The sequence below is a fragment of the Nelusetta ayraudi genome, unplaced genomic scaffold, assembly GCF_046127955.1.
Source record: "Nelusetta ayraudi isolate G7.1 ecotype Tasmania unplaced genomic scaffold, CSIRO-AGI_Nayr_v1 ptg000070l, whole genome shotgun sequence".
NCBI lineage: Eukaryota > Metazoa > Chordata > Actinopteri > Tetraodontiformes > Monacanthidae > Nelusetta > Nelusetta ayraudi.
Window position 1 is genome coordinate 8,216,651 of NW_027466120.1, and position 22,191 is coordinate 8,238,841.

At 45.4% G+C, this 22,191-nt stretch overlaps 4 protein-coding genes across 7 annotated transcripts; 2 read left to right on the plus strand and 2 right to left on the minus strand.

The window, feature by feature from the left end:
* The first annotated feature begins 447 nt into the window (after positions 1-447).
* mfsd2al2 (major facilitator superfamily domain containing 2a-like 2) lies at positions 448-4,331 on the plus strand. The gene is given in 14 exon segments (XM_076042028.1): positions 448-747; positions 851-970; positions 1,052-1,240; positions 1,242-1,403; positions 1,568-1,646; positions 1,763-1,923; positions 2,180-2,270; positions 2,435-2,556; positions 2,656-2,739; positions 2,809-2,892; positions 2,968-3,080; positions 3,291-3,434; positions 3,502-3,678; positions 3,771-4,331. Coding segments are annotated over 14 exon segments (2,004 nt in total). The 5' UTR covers positions 448-645; the 3' UTR covers positions 4,147-4,331.
* A 928-nt stretch (positions 4,332-5,259) lies between these two features.
* On the plus strand, positions 5,260-8,196 carry LOC142898804 (peptidyl-prolyl cis-trans isomerase FKBP1A-like). 2 transcript variants are annotated; one of them, XM_076042026.1, is made up of 5 exons: positions 5,260-5,546; positions 5,634-5,681; positions 6,782-6,894; positions 7,224-7,393; positions 7,552-8,196. In XM_076042026.1, the coding sequence occupies exons 1-4, from the start codon at positions 5,510-5,512 to the stop codon at positions 7,353-7,355; spliced, it is 330 nt and encodes a 109-aa protein (XP_075898141.1). In that variant the 5' UTR covers positions 5,260-5,509; the 3' UTR covers positions 7,356-7,393; positions 7,552-8,196. The 2 variants fall into 2 exon arrangements, with proteins under 2 accessions (XP_075898141.1, XP_075898142.1); XM_076042027.1 differs by having other exon boundaries at positions 7,567-8,196.
* An 806-nt stretch (positions 8,197-9,002) lies between these two features.
* Positions 9,003-15,180, minus strand: snpha (syntaphilin a). 3 transcript variants are annotated; one of them, XM_076042472.1, is made up of 5 exons: positions 14,904-15,180; positions 13,310-13,419; positions 12,650-12,766; positions 12,072-12,221; positions 9,003-10,965 (listed from the first exon to the last, which is right to left on the minus strand). In XM_076042472.1, the coding sequence occupies exons 2-5, from the start codon at positions 13,351-13,353 to the stop codon at positions 9,717-9,719; spliced, it is 1,560 nt and encodes a 519-aa protein (XP_075898587.1). In that variant the 5' UTR covers positions 13,354-13,419; positions 14,904-15,180; the 3' UTR covers positions 9,003-9,716. The 3 variants fall into 3 exon arrangements, with proteins under 3 accessions (XP_075898587.1, XP_075898590.1, XP_075898588.1); XM_076042475.1 differs by lacking the exon at positions 14,904-15,180 and adding an exon at positions 12,906-13,022 and having other exon boundaries at positions 13,320-13,421; XM_076042473.1 differs by lacking the exon at positions 14,904-15,180 and adding an exon at positions 12,906-13,022 and having other exon boundaries at positions 13,310-13,417.
* rad21l1 (RAD21 cohesin complex component like 1) lies at positions 13,374-21,602 on the minus strand. The gene is made up of 15 exons (XM_076042271.1): positions 21,466-21,602; positions 20,115-20,318; positions 19,878-20,007; positions 19,279-19,378; positions 19,085-19,188; positions 18,699-18,803; positions 18,369-18,473; positions 18,128-18,226; positions 17,556-17,785; positions 17,050-17,152; positions 16,830-16,975; positions 16,584-16,708; positions 14,904-15,010; positions 14,474-14,591; positions 13,374-13,419 (listed from the first exon to the last, which is right to left on the minus strand). Exons 2-15 carry the CDS (start codon positions 20,256-20,258, stop codon positions 13,374-13,376), a joined length of 1,662 nt encoding a protein of 553 aa, XP_075898386.1. The 5' UTR covers positions 20,259-20,318; positions 21,466-21,602.
* Between the last annotated feature and the right edge of the window lie 589 nt (positions 21,603-22,191).

The following is a 22,191-nucleotide window of genomic DNA, read 5'->3' on the forward strand; positions in this document are numbered from 1 at the left end:
TTCCCATGTCCACAAGTCCAACAAGCTTCTTTCTCAGCTGTTCCAGAAGGGGTCAGAGCAGTCTGGCCCATACATCGTCTCTGTGCTGCAAAATTCTGCAACATAATCAGAACAATTCTTTTTTTTTTTTTCACCTTTCTGTCTTATGGACAGAAATGCTCCAATACTGCGGAAAACAAATTTGCTTGATCTTTTCCGTTTGTCATGGGAACAATATAATAAGCACACTATAAAAGTGTATAAGGCCTTCTGCTTGTACACTAGGGCTCATTTAGGATTCATTTGATCGCCAAACCTGTGCAGAAATGATATTATTTATTCTATTTTATCGCAGTGTCACTTGTCACCACTTAATTGTATGTGGTTATTTTTAGATTATTTAAACTGAAAATCGAGAGGATTTGCAACAGGTGAAGAAGAATGGAAAATGCCATAATGTAAAGATGGATGGATAGATAGATAGATAGATGACTTGTTGCTGACTACATTTGGTGGTAATGTGAGCAGGTGGGCTGGATTGCAATGACGCAGTGACAACCCGTCCAACCAGATTCCACTATTGACTGGATTAGAGTCACTCGAGCAAAGTCTTGGTCAAATGCAACTGAGCGTCCATGTCAGGTTCGGTTCTTCTCAAACCCCAGGATGAGTTGCCTGAAGAATCTCTCCGATCAAGTGCTGACGGTCAAGACAAAGTTCTTGAAAAGGACGGTGGGCAAAAACTCATGCGGCGGCAGTCAACAGAGGGTAGGTTTCTCTCAGCAAACCTGCATTTCTACTTTTACTAGTACACTTCTCCAGATCGTTTTCCAGATAGTATTTAAACATATACTCTCTCTGGTCTCCTCAGGGGTCCGGTGGTATTCCTCTTGCTAGGAAGCTGTGTTACGCTGTGGGAGGGGTACCCTATCAGATGACCACAGTAGCTATCGGTGTTTCCTTGCAAATCTTTCTCCTTGATGTTGTGCAGGTAAAAACAACGACTACATTTTGTTAGATATTCTTTAAGAATGTGAACCCCATGAAGTTATGGCACCTCAATATTCCGCAGATGAAGGCCTCCTATGTCTCCATGATTTTATTTGTGAGTCGGGCCTGGGATGCTGTGTCCGACCCATTGGTGGGGTATCTGGTGGGCCTCAGTAACTGGACTCCCATCGGCAAGCTCACTCCATGGTGGGTCGGTGGGCAACGAGCTGACACAGTCAATTTGAAGAACTTGAGTTCTTTGTTCCCTCTGTGGGATCAGCGGTGATGCTTTGTCTCGCAGGCTGATTCTGTCCACTCCACTGGCTGTCCTCTCCTATCTGCTGCTGTGGTTTGTGCCGCGGGGCTGGGCGTCTCCAACCGCCAGCGTGCTCTGGTTCCTCATGGTCACCTGCCTCTTTGAAAGCCTCATGAGTGTGAGTCCGCTTGTAACGTGAAAGCAATGTACACCTGAGACTCCTCAGCTTATGAATTTCAACATGTGACGCTGCCATTTCGCATCATACTGCATCACTATAGCTACTGCTCATGTTCTTGGTCACACTGGTCATTTCTCCTGGTCTCTGTCCTTGGCTGACAGTGCTACAACGTTCCTTATCTCTCCCTCAACATGTTCCTTGGGGGAGATCACCGGGACAGAGACTCTGCCACAGCCTACAGTAAGAGCGTCGCCATGCCAGATCCACGTTGTCAAGGCGGAGAGGGCAGAGTGAGTCACTGTCGCTCTGTCAGCCCACTGAGTCAGTCTTCGTCCGTCTTTGTCCGTCTTTGGCAGGGATGACTGTGGAGATGGTGGCGATGCTCGTGGCGTCTGCCATTCAGGGTCGAGTTGTGGCCGTGTACAACACAGAAAAGCAAGAAGTCTGCCATCAGCATCAGGAGCAAGAAGCCCCTGAAGGCGCTCCCTCACTGCAGGCAGACTCCCTCCACCAGACGGTAAATACACTTGAGCTTTGGGACAAAAAGGCTCCGTTCAGCTCAGGTTTCCTGAGTGGCCAAACAGCATTGCAAACACTCTGTAGTCACACAGGCATATCTGCTTACTCTGTCATTTACTGTTCTTTGCTCACATGCACGCTCACATGCACATTTGTGTGTACGTGTGTGTGTGTGTGTCCACACCCCTGCACATGTGCTTATTTTTAGCGTTATTTTGCATTTAAATGTTCACTGTGTGTCTTCTTGCTCCCAGCACAGGGCCTTCCTGATCTCAGCTCTGGTCATGGGGGCCTTGTTCTTCCTCTGCAGCCTGATTCTGTTCCTGGGAGTGACGGAGCAGCGAGGTGAATCCCTGACTAGTGGCCAGTTTCACTTTCCTGTTTAGACACTTACTGTATATAACGACCCATATGAGAGTGAGCGTGCACCGTCTTTGCATGTTTTCATTGTTTTTGCGTCTTTTTTTCAGTTCTCCTCCTACATCTTGTTGACTGTGGTTGTATTTCAGCTCCTCACTCTTCTGAAAGTCAAACCCGACCATCATATCTGACCTCTCTGAAGATGCTGCTGGGCCACATTCCCTACCAACGGCTGCTGCTCGGATTTGTGTTTAGCGCACTCGCATTTCAAGTACAGTTTGAACGTGATGCATTCATCTGCACCTAATATTAACCATACGGTTATTATATATGTTGATGATCGGATCTTTTTTTATCTACCTTATTTCAGATGTCTTTGGGTAACTTTGCACTTTTCTGCAGCCATGCAGCTGGACTGGGGGCCCAGTTTCAGCACTTGCTACTGGTTCTGCTGGTAAGCTGCTGCCATACAGCTGACTCTGGTAAAACGTGAACACTAATGCCACTGCTGTGATTTGCTCAGGTGGCAGCTTCAATAGCAGTCCCTCTGTGGCAAAACATCCTACTGAGGATTGGCAAAAAGGCAACAGTTTTCATTGGAATGTCGGTGAGAGCGCGACCGTGAGTCATTTCTGCATTTTCAGTCTTTTACCCGATTCTGACTGATTTGTCCTTCTCTCAGCTCTTCATCCCAGCAGTGGCAACAGTTGCATGTTTCCCCAGTAACCTGCCGGTCTTCATGCTCATGTGCATTCTGATGGGATTCAGTGTGGCGACCATGTTCCTGCTACCCTGGTGAGTCATTTTCCAGCCGAGACACAGAGTTCGCAGTCCAATCTGAGGCTCCTGTCACTTGCAATCAGGATCAAGGCTGAGTGTGGTGCACAATGAATCATTTACATGGCCTCTGCCTAACCTGGCCAGAGATGAATTTTAAACGCAATGAGGTATTTTGTTGACATTTTTAGCTTTGATGTATGCCAGCCTGTTGTGTGCCGCCTGCAGGTCGATGCTCCCAGACGTAGTGGACGACTTTTCGGCGAACAATCCCACATGCAAAGGACTGGAGCCTCTGTTTTTCTCCACTTACGCATTCTGCAACAAGCTGGCGGGAGGCCTGTCAGTTGGAATATCAACCATGACGTTACAGTGAGCAGGCGTTCTGTCATATCTCCATACATCTAGGGCGTCCATCTAATTCTGCGTCCGTCTGCAGGTTTGCGGGATACAAAGCGGGTGCATGCACTCTTGGCGAGGAAGTGGCCATTGCCCTGATTGTGCTGTTTTCACCTGTTCCCGTTGCACTGCTGCTGATAGGGATGGTCTTTTTCCGCTTGTACCCAATTGATGAGAGGAAATCATTACGACTCCAAGAATCACCGACCACACCTCAGTAAGCTGCTTCAAGAGACGTGAATGCACCGGCATCAGATTTAAGTGTGATAAACGGATAATATGTTGTTGTTTTTTATAATCTCGATTTAGCCCAGATTGTACTTCACCCTCATCAGACCAGAGGGGAAATCCGGAGCCTCCAAGAAGTCCACAGCAACCTACTGCCAGTGTGATGCCAGCCTCAGGCTGTGACGCCACATCCAGCATTCTCAACAAATCTAAACACTCAACAGGTGCTTCAAACCATGTTAGCAAATGTTCTGTCAAGTCTAGCAAACCAGGCAACCCCTTCAGGGGGCACAGCCACCCTACCTCAGTCCGATCAGGTGTAGAAGTTGCTCGCGGCGAGCAGATACTCGGATTTCACCAACGCTCGGAAGTCAAACTGGACAGAAAGCAGCTTGAGAAGGAGACTGAACCTTTCTCCACCAGAAGACACCTGAAACCAAAGGTGACGTGGGTGTAAGCAGACATGTTTGCTGCTTTTATTTCATTTGCATTAATATATGCATTTTGGTTATGTCCAAATCTATAAGGTAGTACCCATACTAAGTTTATGCCATGGTTGACATGTTGGTCATTGTAGTTATGGACTAAACAACAAACATTTTTTTTACTCCTTTGCATTCAAGAACCCAATGTCTTTCTAAATCGCTCCCTTTTCTTTCTTTTTTTTTTTTTTTTTTTTTTATTAAATTGTAAATTCTTATGAAGGAAGCCCAAATAAAAGATTTTTTACTCAAATGTGAAATTATCATTTTTGTTGACAGAAGATGACACATGACTCACCAAAATACTAAGTACATACTACTGATACTAATTATACTCAAGATTATTGTGCCTTTTCTCTCACAGCTCCTTCAACAAGCATTAACACTATGAATTTCAGGAATCAATGAAGAATTCATGTGGGCTTAACATCTCACCATACCACTATGTCATCAGAGAAGTGCCTGTGGACTGTCTGCCATAGACACATTAATCTATAAGCTCATTATAAGTGTTATAGGTGCACTACACTGACTGCAAGATGCACAGAAACTGTTCTCTCCTAGATGCTTTAACGGCTACTCTTAACGTTCTTTACATACAGTGTAATATTTGTGTCTTTTATTCATCCATTTTCAAGACGCCTGCTTTGTAAGACCGCATGAAAGGCTGTGGCTTAATGTGTCCAAAATGACCCACTTGTTCCCCAATATAGGAAGTTCTATGTAGCCAACTATATTGTGCCCTCATTTGCCAATTATAAAAAACCCCAAAGGAACGAACCCCCCAACCCCCCCCCAAAAAAAAAATCCCTGACAACTTTAGAACACTAATCTTGGTGCCTTGACAACGTTATTGCAATTGCATTATTAAAATGCCACTCAAGCACGTGGTGGTGGGGTGGGGGTTGATTTTGGACTCTGGCAATATTTAGAATTTCTAATTTGGACTAATCAAAGACTTTTATGACAGGGAATTCTGAGATGAATGGAAATACGCTCATATATAGAGACACAACAAAAACGACTTGTGGTCTAGGTGGCCCAGGACTTCTCCCTATCTATTGTTCAACGTCTACCATGATGCCTTGTCGCATCCGGTATCAGTAATAGGCTTCGTTGTAATTCTCCCAGCCTCTCTTTTAAAGAGGTGAAACCAGCGTGTTGGGGCTTCCTCGGTGGAAGAACTCCTCGGCGGGGTCAGCGGGTGTCCCTCTGCCCTCAGCTGAGCCCACCCGCTCGGCGTCACTCAGGCCGCCCCTGCCCCTCTCTGCCTCCTGCTTCCGCTCGCCTTTGTGGGGTGGTCGAGCGCAAGCTTCCCGACCCAGTCAACAAACGGAAATGGGAGTCCAAGTAGAGACCATAACTGCTGGCGACGGTGAGAACGATCCCTTTAGTGTCGCGCCGTGTCTCGTCCACGCTCTTGCGGTTTATTCACACGCTTTCTCTCATGTCTCCTCTCCAGGGCAGACGTTTCCGAAGAAGGGGCAGCGCGTCGTGGTGCACTATGTCGGTGAGTGACTGACTGAGTGGGGGAGGCTGCTGGAGCTCCGTGAATGGAGCTTAGCACCCGAGTTGACACTTCCACACTGGATCCGCGCAGTTCGCAGCCCCCCAGTAAACACTCGTGTGTGTGTTTCGTGTATAAAGAGCGTCGCGTTTAAATGTATTTGTCTTTAAATGAAGATAGTTAAGCTGCTAAACGTTCAATGGACGCCAATAGCATTGTCTGCGGTCTGCTCGGCTAGCATTAGCATTAGCATGTTCCCCGATAAACATGGTCCCTCGCTCGCCGCTGGTCCGTAATCGCTGGCCGGTAAAGGAGGACTAAACTGTCGTGATTCGAGTTAGTTTAGTTATTCGAAGCAGTTATGGCTGGGGGTCACAGCTCGGGACCAGGCAGGCAGCCCTCCCCGGACCGCACCGTGATGCTGGCTGTTGTTAGCCGCCGGAGCAACAGGGGCTGCCAGCCAGATTCCGTTAGGAGGTTCCTCGGTGTGGAGGATCGTGGGAGTTCACCAAAACTTTTTTTTTTTTTTGGGACCATTTTAGTTTCAGTTTTCTTATATATAATAATGTACGAATGTACTAAAAAAGAGTCAACATAACAAGAGTATAGAGACAAAACTTATCAAAGTACCCCCCCCCCCCTTCTCCCCGCACACAAAAAAGATAAAGGTCAGTGTATAAAATCATGACAAATAACTTAGATACTTGGTGTAAGAGACAAGCAAGTATGGTGTAGATATGGCTGCCATATTTTCAAAAAGGTGTTCTTCGCTTTCGCTTTCTGAGGGGGGGCGGGGTGGTGCAACTATTCATTTCAACCACCTGTCAATCATAAGAAGAGGGGAGTCAGGTTCCCATGGCACCGCGATTGCATATCTTGGCTGCACACAGCAATTTCAATTAATCTGGCTTGCATTTTGTTTAGCGAGCAACGGATACTTGCTAATGTTCCCCAGTAGGCACAATTCAGGGTCCACTGGAACTGTAAGTGATCTTGGTTAAAGTGGAGCAGATTTCGTGCCAGAAGGGTTTCACTTGAGCTGAGCGCGGTGACTCACAGCCTGTGAAGCCTCTACTTCTTTCTTTCTGGGCTTCCTTCCACAGGCACCCTGGCAGACGGAAAGGTTTTCGACTCGTCGAGGTCTCGGGGAAAGCCGTTTAGATTTAAGATCGGACACCAGGAGGTCATCCGCGGCTGGGAAGAAGGAGTAGCTCAGGTGAGGAACTTGAGGGTTAGGGTGCCACATTAAAACTGTTTGTCCAATTTCTCCCCCCCCCCCCTAATTTCTTATTCTTCAGTGGTACAACGGCATCTTTTTCATGTCAAATACCTTCATAGAAATCTAAGGAAAGAAAAAGGAAACCTACATCCCCAGACGCCATATTTATCACTGTTAACAGCCGTCTACAAAATCACAATTAGAGTGTGCTTTTTTTTGTTGTTGTAGAAAACAGTAATACAGTTCAATGGGGCACCTTTAAAGTTGTTGTGCCGATGTGCACATCCTATGTCAGTCCTAACCTGGAAATATCACCATCTCCACAGATGAGTGTTGGCCAGCGAGCCAAGCTGATCTGCTCACCAGACTACGCCTACGGCAGTAAAGGGCATCCAGGTATCATTCCACCCAACGCCACCCTCACCTTTGACGTGGAGCTCATCAGTCTGGAAGCCTGAAGCCACTGCACTCTGCCTATATCCACTCAATGATCAGGGTGAGGTGCCCACATGACACTTCACCATGAATGTGGACTTCATGAATATGTTTTGTACAGCTTACAGAATGCATCCATAGATATTGTGATTTTTTTTTTTTTTTTTTTAAGTTTCCCCTGAACCTCATCACGCCTCCATTCTTTTGTCACATCTCTAGATTTTCTGTCTGTAGGTCGACTCCTGTTTCTGGAACACGGAAGAAATGCGCCGTCAAATGATTCCTGCTCTTGATCACTGCATATGTCTCATGTCTCTAGTTCACGAGTTCACCCTCCAAATTTTATAAATCCAAATGTTCTTGTTGCTTGCTTTAAAACCTGCATTCTCTGTTCTATACGCCACACTGTCCTAAGTCATCAAGTTCTCATAGGCACTGTTTTGATTATTATGGGTTATATTTGTCATTGTTATTTGATTTGAAATGTCCAAAATGTGACTTGATTAGTCTTCAAATATTGTCATAATTTGGTGTTTCCCCCCCGTGACTCAGTGGCCTTTCCTTTGAAAAATGCTTTCTACGCAGGCAATGCATTTAAGAAATGTGGATTGACTGTTTGACATAAGACATTTCTCTTAATTCTTTGTGATGATTGTTTTGTGTCTAACATTTGGAAAAAAGCACACGATTGGCCTGTAAATTTGTTCCTTTCTGTTTATATTGCAGCATAAAGTTTTGATATTCTAAATTTATAAGTAAAATAATAAATGCTGAAATGTTTAAACAGGAAATCTGTGTCAATGTACTGGACCACAGTGGGCTGAGCTGGAAGGAGCTCTCCTGGGAAATATATTTTTGTGTCTCCAACAGTTTGAGAATCAGCATTTTATTTTTGGGGGGGAGGGGGGGGGGGTTCAGGGTGTGTGAATGTTGTTGAGGGTCTGATCCTCAATCCAAACACATTAAGAGGGAACATTTTAATGACCTAGTAACTTACTTCTAGGTCAATTGGTGATAAGGGACAATATACATGTGCATCCATACGGTACTTCCCACAAGTGTGTATGTAAATGCATACATACACACTTGTGGGAGTTCTTTGAGACAACAAGGAAACAAAAGTAATCGCTGCATAGTTTAAAAGATTGTTTTAATGGCAAAAAAAAGAGTGTTCTTGTATTATAGGTTTTAGTGCAGTCGCTAAAACATTCCTTTTTGTTGTGTGTAGCAATTTTACTGCTGAGAAGAGAATATGCAATCTTGGCATACACCTCAAATCATTGCACATTGCGATACTATTACAGCAGCTATTACGCTGGTGCAAGAAGTCATTATACTAAATAGTTGCTGCCTCCTTTGTCAAAAGGAAAGTTTAAAATATCAGCTTGTGAGCAGACGTGTTTGGTTCCCAATCTCCATGAAATGCTTTTGTTTTATTGTCCCATCTTGAGGCAGTGATGGGAGTCAGGTGCATTTCAGGACTTGTTCACACACCTACCTGTGTTCTTTATTTTTAGACATTGCTGTCAATATCTCTTAGGTAAATCAATCATTTAAGTGCATATGCTTTGCATGGTGTAGGGGGAAAAAAAAACTGCTTTTAAACAAACATGAACGTGTTTCAGAGAACTGTCTCAACAGGAGTTCAAAAAAATGGTCTGTACATCTGCGAACGGCAATATTTTGTTTATTGTCAAAAGAGAAATGATGAAGGCCTGTTCTGCTCCTAAGAACTGGTCACTGCGCATGCTCTAGTTTTTGCAGGCAAACAATCTTGTCAGCTCATAAAACCCATTCGCTGAATGGATATTCTTTTCTGCAAAAGTATTGAAAACACAAAATAGTACATGGAAAAAATAATCACGTTTCCAGATTCTACAATTCTATTTTCTAAAATATATAAAAAAGAATTTCCATTTACTTTCATGTGTAGAACCTTGTGAATGGCTCCTCCCACTTTCTGTTCAGTGTCCAGTCGCTTACTAGAACTAAAATGTATACTTTTCTACGCTTGTGAGAGAAATGTTTAGAATTCTTTCTTTTTTAATTATTTTAATTTTAGATGATTGAAAAATATTTGTCTATAAGACAGCCCAGCCAAACCCAGGTGAGATTTATTTTTCCAAGTAAAGCAACAAAGCTTATACAAATCCTAAAAGAGACATGCGAATGAAGACAAAATGAGTCTAAAGGCATTCAGAACTGGTGAATATATTTACGTAGCCAACTTAGTCAATAGTGCACAACTAATACTGCGAGTTCTCAGACGAGTCGGGATGACTAAATTACAAGGGACATGTTGCAAAATCGAAACCAGAAGGGCTGAATCCAGTCAGTGTCAGTGTCAGTGGAGGGTGAGGGGCCAGAAGAAGACAAAATAAAACTCAACTCGGTGCGGCCCCATTCACGCTAGCGGACCGGCGCCCCCTGCTGGCACTTCGACGTCGTAGCGAGTGGAGGGCCACGGCGCAGCAGCCCCTCAGCAGCGAGCCGATGTGGTAGACGGGCACGACTTCCTGTGGAGCCCCCCGACACAGCCAGGCCATGGTGGGCACCACGGGGATGGCCAGCGCCAGCAGGTCCACCAGGAAGTAGCGGCTCCAGTGCGAGGGAGGGGGCGGAGCCGGCGCGCCCTCGCCCTCCGACTCTGCCGCCGTGGCTTCCTGTCTGGCAGGAAGTGGGGTGGAAGGGAGGGGCTGCGAGGTCAGCGGCGTGTCAGAGGTGTCGGGGTGGAAACAATGCAAACGCGTCAGAGGTGTCGGCTGGAGAGGTAAAGGTGCTGGGGTGGGGGCCGGTCCTGGTGGGGGGGCGGCGAGGTCCACCGTCGCGATGGAAACCACGCTCAGCTCTGGGACGGAGGGGTCGTCGTCCTCGCACAGCCAGGTCATGGTGGGGCTGCAGGCCTGGGAGCGGACCTCCGGCCTGCGGTCCACCGCTGGGGCAGGGGAGGGGGCGGGGCAAGGAGAGGGAGTGGGGCAGTGGGAGGGGGAGGGGGAGGAGTAAGGGGCGGGGCCTGGTTCGGCAGCCAGCGTAGCTGGGGCCTCCTCCTGAGGTAAGTGCAGGAACAGGTGGTGGTGGGGGAGGTAGGCGTGTCCGCTGCACGTGCACGTGCTGCTGCTGCTGAGCGCGTGGCAGGAGTGCGAGACGGGCAGCACGGCGCCGCCGCTGCACAGCCGCTCGCAGGCCGAGGGGGAGCGGGACACGGCCGGGTGGCCTCGTCCGGGGCCCGGCTGAGCGAGCGGTGGAGGCTCTGACAGCAGGGCGGCTTCCAGCAGCAGGTGGGTCTGTCCCGGACGAGACCCCCTGCCGGCCTCCAGCTGCAAGGCCTCGTTGCTCCGTCGCGCCCAGGTGGTGGCGCCGCGGCTCAACGTGCTCGCCGGGGAGCAGCCGCAGGAGCGGGACCGGCCCCCCGGCTTGGCTCCCTGCAAGCCCGGGAAGGGTTTGTGAACATGGGGGTCTTGCTCGCGGACGCTCAGGCTGGACCTCACCGACTCAACGACCTCCTGCAGGTGCTGGATTTCCTTGCGGGCTTCTTTCAGGGCGAGCTGGGCCTCCACACGGTGACACTCCTCCTCGATCCAGTCCTCTTGCATCCGATACAGCTGATTCCGCAACTCATCGATTTCATAGTCTCTGATCAGGTGTAGACAGACATGTTGTGTTTTTCATTGGCAATGAGAAAAACTATTTGGAGTTTTCTTGTTAAAGAGGAAACAGTGACATCAAGCGTTACCCTCCCTCTCCTGAGCTCGCCAGTGAACTACGGTGGAATTCGCACACAAAGCTGGATACATGGATGTATGATAAGAACTGGATACCGGGTTTACAATATAGCGGTGCTCAGAAAGCATTCACCAGAAAAGAGTGATATCACAACGCTGTACGTGCTGCTGTGTCTCAGCCTTTTCTGATTGGCTGCATCCTGACGCGTCTGTAAGTGACGTTCTCCAGGATCGTTCTGATTGGCCAAATAGATCATGTGAGTTACAGAGGCATGATGGGAAGTGACAGAACTGTGCATGCTCTATGGGCCCCTTAAGTCAAAAACTTTTCTGGTGTCTGCGCTGGGTGAGAAACGAGCGGGCTGGATTGTCCACACTGGGCTTCCATAGAAATATAGAGGCGCAAGATGGCAGCTGACTGGGAGCATCCTTTACATAAATAACAGTTCTAAGGGTAGGAAAACCACATTGCTTTTATTGTACTGTGGTTATACAGTTTTAATTATGTATTTATGTTAAGCTTTTACCGAATTACAAATCATTAATCAAGGCATATTTTACACACTGGACCTTTAAAGGCAGATGGACTGATTGTGAGGTCTGCCTTATCCATCTTTTCAGCCTCCAAAAGACTATTTTGGGATTCCAGTACCAAACAATATGCTTCTAGCTCTGACAAAAGCAGGAAGCGACGGTGTTGGAAGCGGGCCGAAGGCTGCTGCTGCCTGGTTTAACTAGCCGTAAAAATGAGATTGGTCCGCTCTGAATGAAAGACAGCCGGCACATCCAATTACCTTGGAAGTCCTTTTTTCCCCTTTCTATTGAACAGGCCTCTATATTACAAAAGCTTTCTAGTAACTCTCCATGTTTCTTAAATGAAATTAATTTTACAAATCCACCTCTCGTGCTTGGTTATGTTACAGTTGGTTCATGGTCGGGAAATAAAATGCTTGTCGTTGACAGTAGATGGAAAGTTTGGGCATTATTTACAATTTGTGGTGACAGAAGGAGACTCACCGGTGATGGAGTCTCTCCACATTGTCCCTCAGTCTGGCTCGCAGATGTCGTATACACACCTCCTTCTGCTGCAGAGGAGTGAGGTATTGCTCCGGCTTTGGAGTCCTGATCCCATGGTTGTCGCTGCAGCCTGTGTACTTCACTTGACGCCTGGATCGACAAGCAGAGAGATGATTTGCAGAAAGTGTTGTTGCTTGGAAAGAATCCAAAATTTGTTGTTTGGCTTTAACAGCACAAATCAACGATGGTCCTGAACTGACTGGGGTTGGGAATGACTGGAAATGGAAAGTTGGGGGGCAGAGTCAGTGTCTGGGAAGTCACCAAAAACTGGCAGAAGTATAAAAAATGCTGGACCTCCTCAGAGAATCCAAGTACAAGATAGTAATACAGGAAGTGAGGATTGACAAACACAGACTACACAGTGAAAGCAGTTGCATAGATGCCGAGCGGAGCAGACAATATCCAGCCTCGTGCGCCCTGACAATAGAATTGTTGCAGACAAATGTTCCACTTTGGTGATAATATTTTGTTTCACTGATTGATATCAAGCAGAGCCAGTTTTCTTCTGACCACAGTACCTTGGTGTGCTGGGGTTTGTCCGGGCTGTGGGGCTGCCCTCTGGCACCCTGACCCGGCTGGGATGGCTGTGTACGCTGGACGTATCACTTTGTCGCCCACTGGTGCCCACTGAGCGCCTTGAAGGTCAAGATGAACATCACAGTGATTTGGGCGCGGGGCAAGGCTTCATGGCAAGAAATGTACAGAATGTCCCTTTGAAGGATAAGTGTGTAACATCTGTGAGATTTTGAAGAAACAGTGACGTCAAGTGGTTACATTTTAGATTTCAGTGTCTTTCACTCCCGTTCCCACTCCTGAGCTGCCAGTGCGCTACGGTGGCCTGCGTGATACCTCGTCCACCTTCTTCTTTGTTGGTTTGTATTTAGGTTCACCCTAAATACGAAACACGCTGTCAGGCAGCTGGATTGTCCACACCAGGCTTCCTTAGAAATATATATGTATATATATATGTATATATATATATATATATATATATATATATATATATATATATATATATATATATATATATATATACATATATATATATATATATATATTTTTATTATTGTATTAATGGGCGGTATTTTCAGCTTTTACCATTGCAAAAATCATAAATCAGGTCAAATATTACACACTGGACCTTTAAGGCTTAGCTATAAGACGACCATAAACAGTACCTGTGCTGACCTGAGGAGGCTTTCCGACTTGGAGTGAGAGACATTGAAGTGCAAAGGTCCTCTCTCACCTGCCCACTGCTGCCTCTAGAGGAGGCTCCCAGGAGTCACCGCTACAAGAGAACACCAGATAAAACACCTCAGGGGAAAAACTGACTAGTTTCATTTAATATTGTAACAAACAAACAAACAAACAACCAAAAATCACTGACTGTGAAAACAGAAGATTTTTATACAGTTACTGGTCGTTTTTCTCTCTCCGCGATGACCTTCTCGCCCAGCCCTTCAACTACAAAATAGACGAGGGAAACGCTAATAAAGCCTCTTTTTCTGTGCTGACACAAAGGGGACAGTAAGTTCACAGTCAGCACAGCTGTGCCTCGCTGAGCAGTGTCCTCAGTGTATGCAGCAATGAAAAAAACAAAACAATAAACCCTCACATGACCTGCTGTCACAGGCTGGGGGGGGTGGGGAGAGAGAGAACTGAGAATTGATGACTGACAGGCAAGATAGTTGATGTCTTCCTTTGCTGATTCTATTAGAATTTGTTTTGTTTTTTTAATTGCCTGACGGCCTCCCCCTGACTCAGGGTCTGCTGCTTCATTCACTGGAGGAACTTGTTGGTTTTATATGACTATGCAAAACGATAGGGAGATTCCTGGATGTAACTTGCAGCTTTGAAGATTGAAGTTGATTTGATTGATTGAGGTAATGAAGTGACTCTGAGATACTGTCCGATAGACACGCTCGCCTTGAATATATTGTCCCTCATTGCGATGTACAGGGATTAAAATGGATCAAAGTGAAATAACAAGTCAAATAATAACTGCTTTAACAAAAAACATTGTCTTCGTCCTGTTTTTTTTTCTCTTGAGAGTGAGAGTGAGAGAGAGAGAGAGAGCGAGCATAAGAAGACAGAAAGTGTTGTTTTGTTTTCTGATCGGAACTGAACGTCACGAGCTGGCGAGTGAATCAGCCGGTGACGAACGCAAGTCTCAAAACAAGCGACGCAATGTGAGCCTATATATAAATTCTGGGACAAACGACACAGGACCAGAGCATCGTCCTCCATCCCTCCGCCTGCGTGCGCAACAAGTGGCGCCGAGCGTTTTTGGGTTTGGGGTGGGAGTGGGGGGTGGGTGGGAGAGAAATACGCAATCGTCTTACGTAAGTGCGAGTAGCGCTGTTTTCACCGTGGAGGCGAGCAGGTCGCCGCTACTGGATGAAACTGTGCGAAGAGGAGGAAAGCCAGAGATGTTGCGCTTGCCGTCCTTGAAGGACGCATCTTCAGCCAGCCGCCACAAAACGGCGTTAGATAAGCAGACGTTGTTTATGACGGCAAGGAAAGAAAGCCCCCCCCCAAGTGTCATCAACAGTGAGCTCAGCAAAGTGAATGCAGAGACGTCCCACGCAGGACATGTCACACCTCGGAGCTACTTTCCATCCATCCATCCATCCATCCCGCCCTCCCTCTCACAGACAACACAAAACAGCCCGTCTGTGTCCTACATACAGGGATGACATTACCGGCTGTCTGCATTGACAAAGGAGCAGGGATAACTAATGTCCTCTCTGAGGTGGGATGTAAGAATACTACCTTCTGCGCCGGCTCCAGCCAGACTTGATGTCAGGGTCTCCGGTGGCAACAGGAAGGAGAGAGGCTGCTGCTGCTGCTGCTGCTGTTGCTGATGATGAGAGTCCATCCTGCAGCCATGGAGCGCGGAAATGAAATGAGGCAACTGCGACTGCAGCATCAGTGCTTCTTAAAGGGACAGGAGGGGATAATGATGCCTCATAACGAGAGAGGCGTCATGGGGTGATAATGTGGGTGACGAGCTCGCGTCGTGTCCAACTCCAGTCAGTGGACCCGCCTCTCTGTCCCCTTCAAAATACAGTGAAGGTCTGACAAAAGCAGCAAAATAAATCAACAGGAAGCTGAATCAGAGAACTCTTACACAAGGCTGCAAATAGAGAGTGAAAATGTGTCGTGATGATTTCTGGGATTAAAAAAAAAAAAGATGTGAACATGGCAACACAAGAGCCTCAAGACAGTTGTCTTTACTTGTCTTTACAAAGACAGAACGTTAAATATAACATAGGTACAAGAACACACGGTACATATTACTGAATGAAAAGCAAAATTATGAAAAATATCACTTTAAAAAAAAACAACTTTTTTTTTTTATAACAATTTAAGTTGCACATACAACAACTTTTAGGACTTATAAAAATATTTAAATATCTACTGACTTTTTGCAAACATTAACAACAAAATTTAATGATTTAAGAAACATGCTTTATAAATTAATCATATGCTTTGAAGGAACAATTAGTTGTGACTGAAATTAAAGCATGAACTGCAATAAATATAAAGACACAAACAAACATGCAGTTGGTCGCAATCCCCCCCACCACACACACACACACACACACACACACTCAGCCAAGAACCTCCAAAGAACCGTGTACTTTCATTTTAAAATGAGACATATAAATCACGCGGTAAAGTGGTCACAGAACGTTGGTCCCGGTGTGGCAACGATGTCCTGATAGGGCGCCCTCTGCTGCGGGTGAAGGGCGTTTCGCTTAACCAGAACCAGAACGCAGTAGAAAGTGGACGCGGCCTGCGATCGAGTGGCTCCTTTGCAGAGCTCCCCCAGGCTGAATGTGCTGGTAGTTTGGCTCTGAACACACACACACACACACACACACACACACACACACACACACACACACACACACACACACACACACACACACACACACACACAGATAATTTACTTTACAGAAGCGTCCCTAATCCTGCGCCTTGCACTCTCTTTTCTAAATCCCGCTCTGCTCCATCGCTAGATTAATATCTGATGTCAAAAAACAAAAAACATGAGGCATAAAAGCTGCCACGCACTGATATTAAAAATGCAGCTTATGCAATGAACTGCACATGTATGACAAGAAGGTTACTGGGGCTATGGTGCCTGAATATATCTGAATCTTGTTTAATTTTCTTTACCTGTAGAGAGTTCAGAAGCTTTTGTGCACGTCTGATCATCTTCCTGTCCTCAAAGACGTCGCTGTCCAGCATCGACTGCAAAGGATAAATGGAATTCAGTGAGTGATGCTGGGAACTTTTCCAAAGTAATGCTGCAAATGTTCCCCAAACCATCTGCTCAGTGCTAATAGAGTGAAGTTAGTCAACTATGGCTGCCATTTACTTTAATTGAAGATAAGTCCAGCACCGTGTAATGTCTCTGTGCTGTGTGCGTGTGTTTGTGTGCACAGTGTGCATTTGCTAAAAGGCAAAGGGGGAGTTGCCTGAGGGTCCTCTGCTCTGGTGGACTGGTGGACCAGCATGGAATCCTCTGATGGAAGTTCTGAATGAGTTCCCTCTGAACAGCTATCATCCTATTGGACAGCACAGAAAACGCGGCCAAAACTGAAGGAGCGTAGTGTGACTGACTGGCAGTGAGATTGTCTTCACAACACAGCTGCCACATAAAGCTTCCAGCCTCCTGCTAATTCTTACCGCCACCGGTTTAGAAACATCCTCAAGCACGCCGTCGATGGTCTGATCGATGGGCAGCGCCACAGAGTTGAGTGCTGCGTTGCCTTCCAGGAGGGAATTCACCACACTGGCGCCATCTGTGGCCAAGGTCCTCACATCTCCTTGACCTGTCAAGACAGAATTATGATCTCACGTGGAAGTCAAAAGTCCTGTCACACATTTAAGACGCTGGTGCCCTGACCCTCTTTCACACTGTGGCGCCTCGTGGCCTCCTTCTCTTCTTCCTCCTCCTCCTCTTCACACATGGAGGAAATGTTCACCTGGAAAATGGTCTCTGAAAAGAGCTGCCAAAGAGAGAAAAAAATTATATATTTTTTTTATAGGAGCACCAATGGGTGACACAGAGGCGCAGTGATTGGCGCTGACGCCTCACAGCAAGGAGGTTGTGGGTTTGGTTCTGGGCCTGGGACATTTCTGTGTGGAGTCTGCATGTTCTCTGTGTCTGCTGGGTTCTCTCCAGGTTCTCCGGCTTCCTCCCACACTCCAAAAACATGCATGTGAGGTGAATTGGAAACTCTAAATTGTCCTCAGGTGTGTGAGTGAGTGCAAACGGTTCTTTGTCTCTATAGCTGCGTTTTCATGAGCTTTTCGCAAAATAAAAGCGATATTTCTAAAATTTCAACAAAGTACAGAATGGTGAGAAGCTCGTTGGAACACTACTGAACTGCATTCCTCTGGTGTGCTTACAGCATTTATTTGTGGAGCTAGCACAGTGGAACATGGCTGTGTGAAGAGACTGTGGGCCCCTCCGCTCTCCTTCCACAGCATGAGCTGCTCCGTGGGCGGGGCCAGGTCCATGGGCACAATCAGGTCGGAAAAGTGAGTCAGCTGCTCCTTGATGGTGTCGTTGCTCAGCTCCTTCTTTTGATCCACAAACAATTTGCGTTTTCGTCTCCCCCTCTTCCTACGTGAGTTTGCTGAAAAAGAAAAAAGTTATGTGAATCTGCTAACTCTCACCAGAGAGGAAGCACAGTCTGGGTCCCAGACTCTTTCTGTCCATCCTGACCACTGTCACTTCATGCTCGCTCAGGAGCATTTTCTCCTTACAGGACTTTCTCTTTTATTGTGCAGAGCACTTTGAGACGCCGTTGGCTGTGATTTGGCACTTTATAAATCAAAGTGGGTTTATTGATTGATCTCCAACAGACTAAAACAAAGGCTGAAACTCCGAAGTTGAGGGTTAAATATTGGCGTAACTTAGAATTTTCTGTCAAACTATCCTTCTTATGAAAGACTATATACGTAAGAACTGTGCTTACAAGTAGTAAGAACAGGTTCAAGGGCAAAGGCCTTGTTATTAGTGAGCAGGATCGGGGTCTCATCCAGCGCAAGGGCCTCCACCTCCATTCTGTCAGAGTCTGGAAAACAACGAGTCAAATGCATTCTCGTCACCATGACGCAACAATACATGCAAGTTAAAACAATTGATTTCCACAGTGGGACTGATGTTTAAATTGCCACGTTAAAATAGTAATAGTAATAGTAAAATAGTTAATTAACCATTCCGTGGGACTCTGAGAGCCGAGCTCCCAGAATTTTCAGTCTGAGGTGGATTTAAAATGAGGAGGGTTGACTCTTCAGGATCACTGGAGAGTGCCAGGAAGTCTGCAAAAATGAAAATGATGACTTGTATGTCATAAAATCCAACCCCAACAGACCACAAGTGTGAACCCGGTTTACAGTTTGACTTGTTATGACTGAAGATAGTGGTGATTTACCCCCTGGTTTAGACAACTCCATTTTCCAAATGGTCTAAATCTACATTGCGAGATCCACTTGGTTGCAAACAGCACGTGTCTAATGTTCCCTTGGAAAGAATGCAGAAATTACCTAAGAGGTCATATCCTTTATCCTCATCTCCAAAACCATCGTAGAACCTCAGGCTCTGCAAGCTCATGTCAAGCAGTGCAGTCTGGCCAATGTGGGACTCATCACCTAAAAGGACACATAGGAAAATGTTGTAAACATTGACCTTTAAATCAGATCAGGATCACTGGGGTTCCAGTATCCCAGGTGTGTTGAGGCGAAGGCAGGGTTACAGCCTGGACGAGTCACGAGGTCATCATAGGAACACACAGAGAGACAAACAATCACTCACTCTCACGTTTTAGAGTTGCCAATGAGCCTTGGAAAAAGCCAGAGAAACCACGCAAACACATGCAAATGTTTTGCTATGAACAGAACTAAAAACCTAACAAGTGAACAGCTGAACTTACCAAAGTCCACCAAGTCCATAAATTGATTTCCTAAATCCTCCTTTAGTGTGATTTCTTCGGGCCGACACTGGTTCAGTGAAAAGTGATCCACGGCATCGATCGCACTTGGAGGCGAAAGGGTTGCCCGCATAGATTTGTTAGACTTACAAAGTATAGATGAGAACAAATAAAAAAATACACACATTAATCTTTACCTTAGGTCTGGCAGCGGGGTGTCAAAAGCAGTGAAGTCTTCAATCAAGGTGATTGCTTTTACTGTGGCCTCCAGCCCGTCCACTGCAAGATCTGTCTGATCTGGATAGATAAATGAATAATAAATACTGTTATGAAAGACAAAGAAGAGAAAAAATATGAATGGCTTAACTTTGAAACCTAAATTAACTTTCCATTTACGCTGTGCATTTCATAGGATTAGTGTCGCATGGATGAGTGCTCAGTGAGTAGCTCTGTGTCGCCCTCTGGTGCTTTATTTGGCTCATAACATAAACATTAACGGCAACGATCGCCTGCCAAATTAACAGAAGAACCACCACTGAAATGTGATGGAAGTTAATACATTGCAAAGCAAATCATTTCTTTGTCAAAGCCTACATTTCTCAGTTTTTGTTTGAACAGTTTTAAGGAGGTTTCAAATCAACGTTGTTAATAATTACTGTCAGTTTGGGATGGATGGATGTTATGATTATACAATGCAACAGCTTAAAAAAACAACAACAAAAAAACATTGCAAAAATCTATTTTAGCACACAGTCTAGCTTAAGTGAATAAATGCAAAAACAACCAAATATGTTACCTGGTCTGAATGCTACTCTAATTTTGACCAGAGCTTCGCTGCAATCTGCCAGGAGATACTTGGTTTTCCGAGAGTAGATCCGCACCACACCAACGAGCAGATGACTGGATGTCCGCAAACCCATTTTCATCTATCAGGAGTGCACATAAAAAAAAAAAACCCATGCATTTCCATCGGCTTTCATCCTCCCGTCGTAAAACCACAGTGCTGAGTGGCATTTCAAGTGTGTTTCATTACCTGTGGGGAAATTATGTCTATGACGGTTGACTCAAGATTGCATTCGAACACATGGGCTTTGGTGAGCTTCCTGTCCCAGTGAGCTGCCAACCAGATTTTGGCGAGAGGTCCCTTCTTGGCCGTGAAGAGTTGAGCGAAGAACATGGTGCCAAACACCAGCTGCCCTTTTCACCTGCGACCGATGCAAGTCTTAAATGAGCCGACCTGTAAATGCATTTGGAAACATTCCGTTGTTGTTCAGTGTTCATATTAGTGTTGCCAACTTTCATTCGGAAAAATAAAGGAGGCCTCCAGCAGTGCTCGGGGGCCATGACCTTCCCAGGCCAGTGGCTCCCAAGTAGAAGTGAATGATAAATTAAAATAGGGTTTCAAAAAGTATGTGGTTCACATCGTTTGAACTGCTTTGTTACCAATAGACATTGGAAATGTTTAAATTGTATTGAAATATTTTCATTACACACACACATATATATATATATATATATATTTTTTTTTACACAACTTTCAATAAAGTGCAAGATATTGCATTAATAAGGAAAATACAAATAAATAAAAAAAGAATAAGTACAACCCAGGATAATGAAGCTCCTTGTGCTGCCACACGTGACTTTATGTCATTTTATTTATTTATTTTTTTTTAAAAAAGGTCCTTTATGTGTCCTGTGTCTACATAAAGGAGAAACCCTAAAATTCTGGGTGTGCAAATAATTCAAATTTAACTGTAAAACACATTCTCATTGCCTCATCCATCTCCCATCGACATCTCCTCTGTGAACAGTGAACAGGAGACCTCGGTTAACAGCGCGCTTTTTTTCCACCGCTAATTCCTTTCCTGGTGTATTTCTTCTCACTTCTTAAAAACACAGAAAACACTCGCCGACAAAGTTTGCAGTTTGCTTTGTAAGCATTTTCTCACCGCCAAGCCAGAAAAAGAACAAGCGAGCCCGATCCCTTGCCTACGCTACACAAGCTACGCAGCCGTTGCGCAATTGCATTGCCTGCAGCTAGGTGGGTTACGTTCGAGACAACCCAGAACTACGGGACGAACCCGGTCCAGTACCGATTCAAAACGGAACACCACTTTTTCATTGTCAAATATGGGAGCATTCTGTTTTCAAGGGACGGTTGGCAACTCTAATTTGGAAACATTCCATTGCGGTTCACTGTTCATGTGCAAACTTCAAAGATTTACGGGGGAAGCCGCGAGCTCGCTAGCTTCTAGCCTGTCATGTGTCTGTATGGTCGCATTTCACATGGAACGAGCTAAATATAGTGTATGCATGTTTATATATTGTCTGTATATGAGTTGTACTGCAACTATACCGATAGACCACAAGTTATTAACGCTCACCTTCAGTGTAACCGAAGCGCAGCCAACCAATTACCGCCTTTTTTTCAACTTGTGTCACGTCAAGGCGCGAGCGATCGACTTCCGCTTTGCCAGTCGTAAAAAGAAGAAGAGGAAATAAATAAACAGTTAAATAAGAATTTAGTAGCTTTAATATGTAAGATGACTTTGTAGTTGACGGCGTGGATTTAAAGAATTTGAAAAAAGAAACCCACTGTCAACAAAGACAACAAGCTTAAAAAGAAAAGTTACTTTTGGCAGTACATATATCGAACACTAGAGGGAGTCAATGAATAACAGAATAATTGAGTGAGGCAACGTTCCTCTTCAACGATAGATTATCCCACTTAGTCTGTTATTAATAACCTTAAGAAGACCAGCTGCCGAATTTGGCTACATACAATCATTATCAGCATCGATACCAACAGTAATACTACTTGATTCTGACTTCCTTCCTTCCTCTCTCCTTGTTTGAAAATTTGATGCTTGGTTTTTGCACCCATGACTTTTAAGACACCAACTGCTGCATCATATAGTTCACCAGGCAATGAAAAGGTTCAAGTGACCTATTAAATACCTCTTTATTTCGACTTTTACCAAAACAATCTTGTATTTATTGAAGGGAGATACAAAATATGTTGTACTTGGCCTATGGAATCGTTTATGCTGTACTTCTTTATGTATTTGAGAGGAAAGTTTTATATGCTGGAACTGGAACAACTAATACCA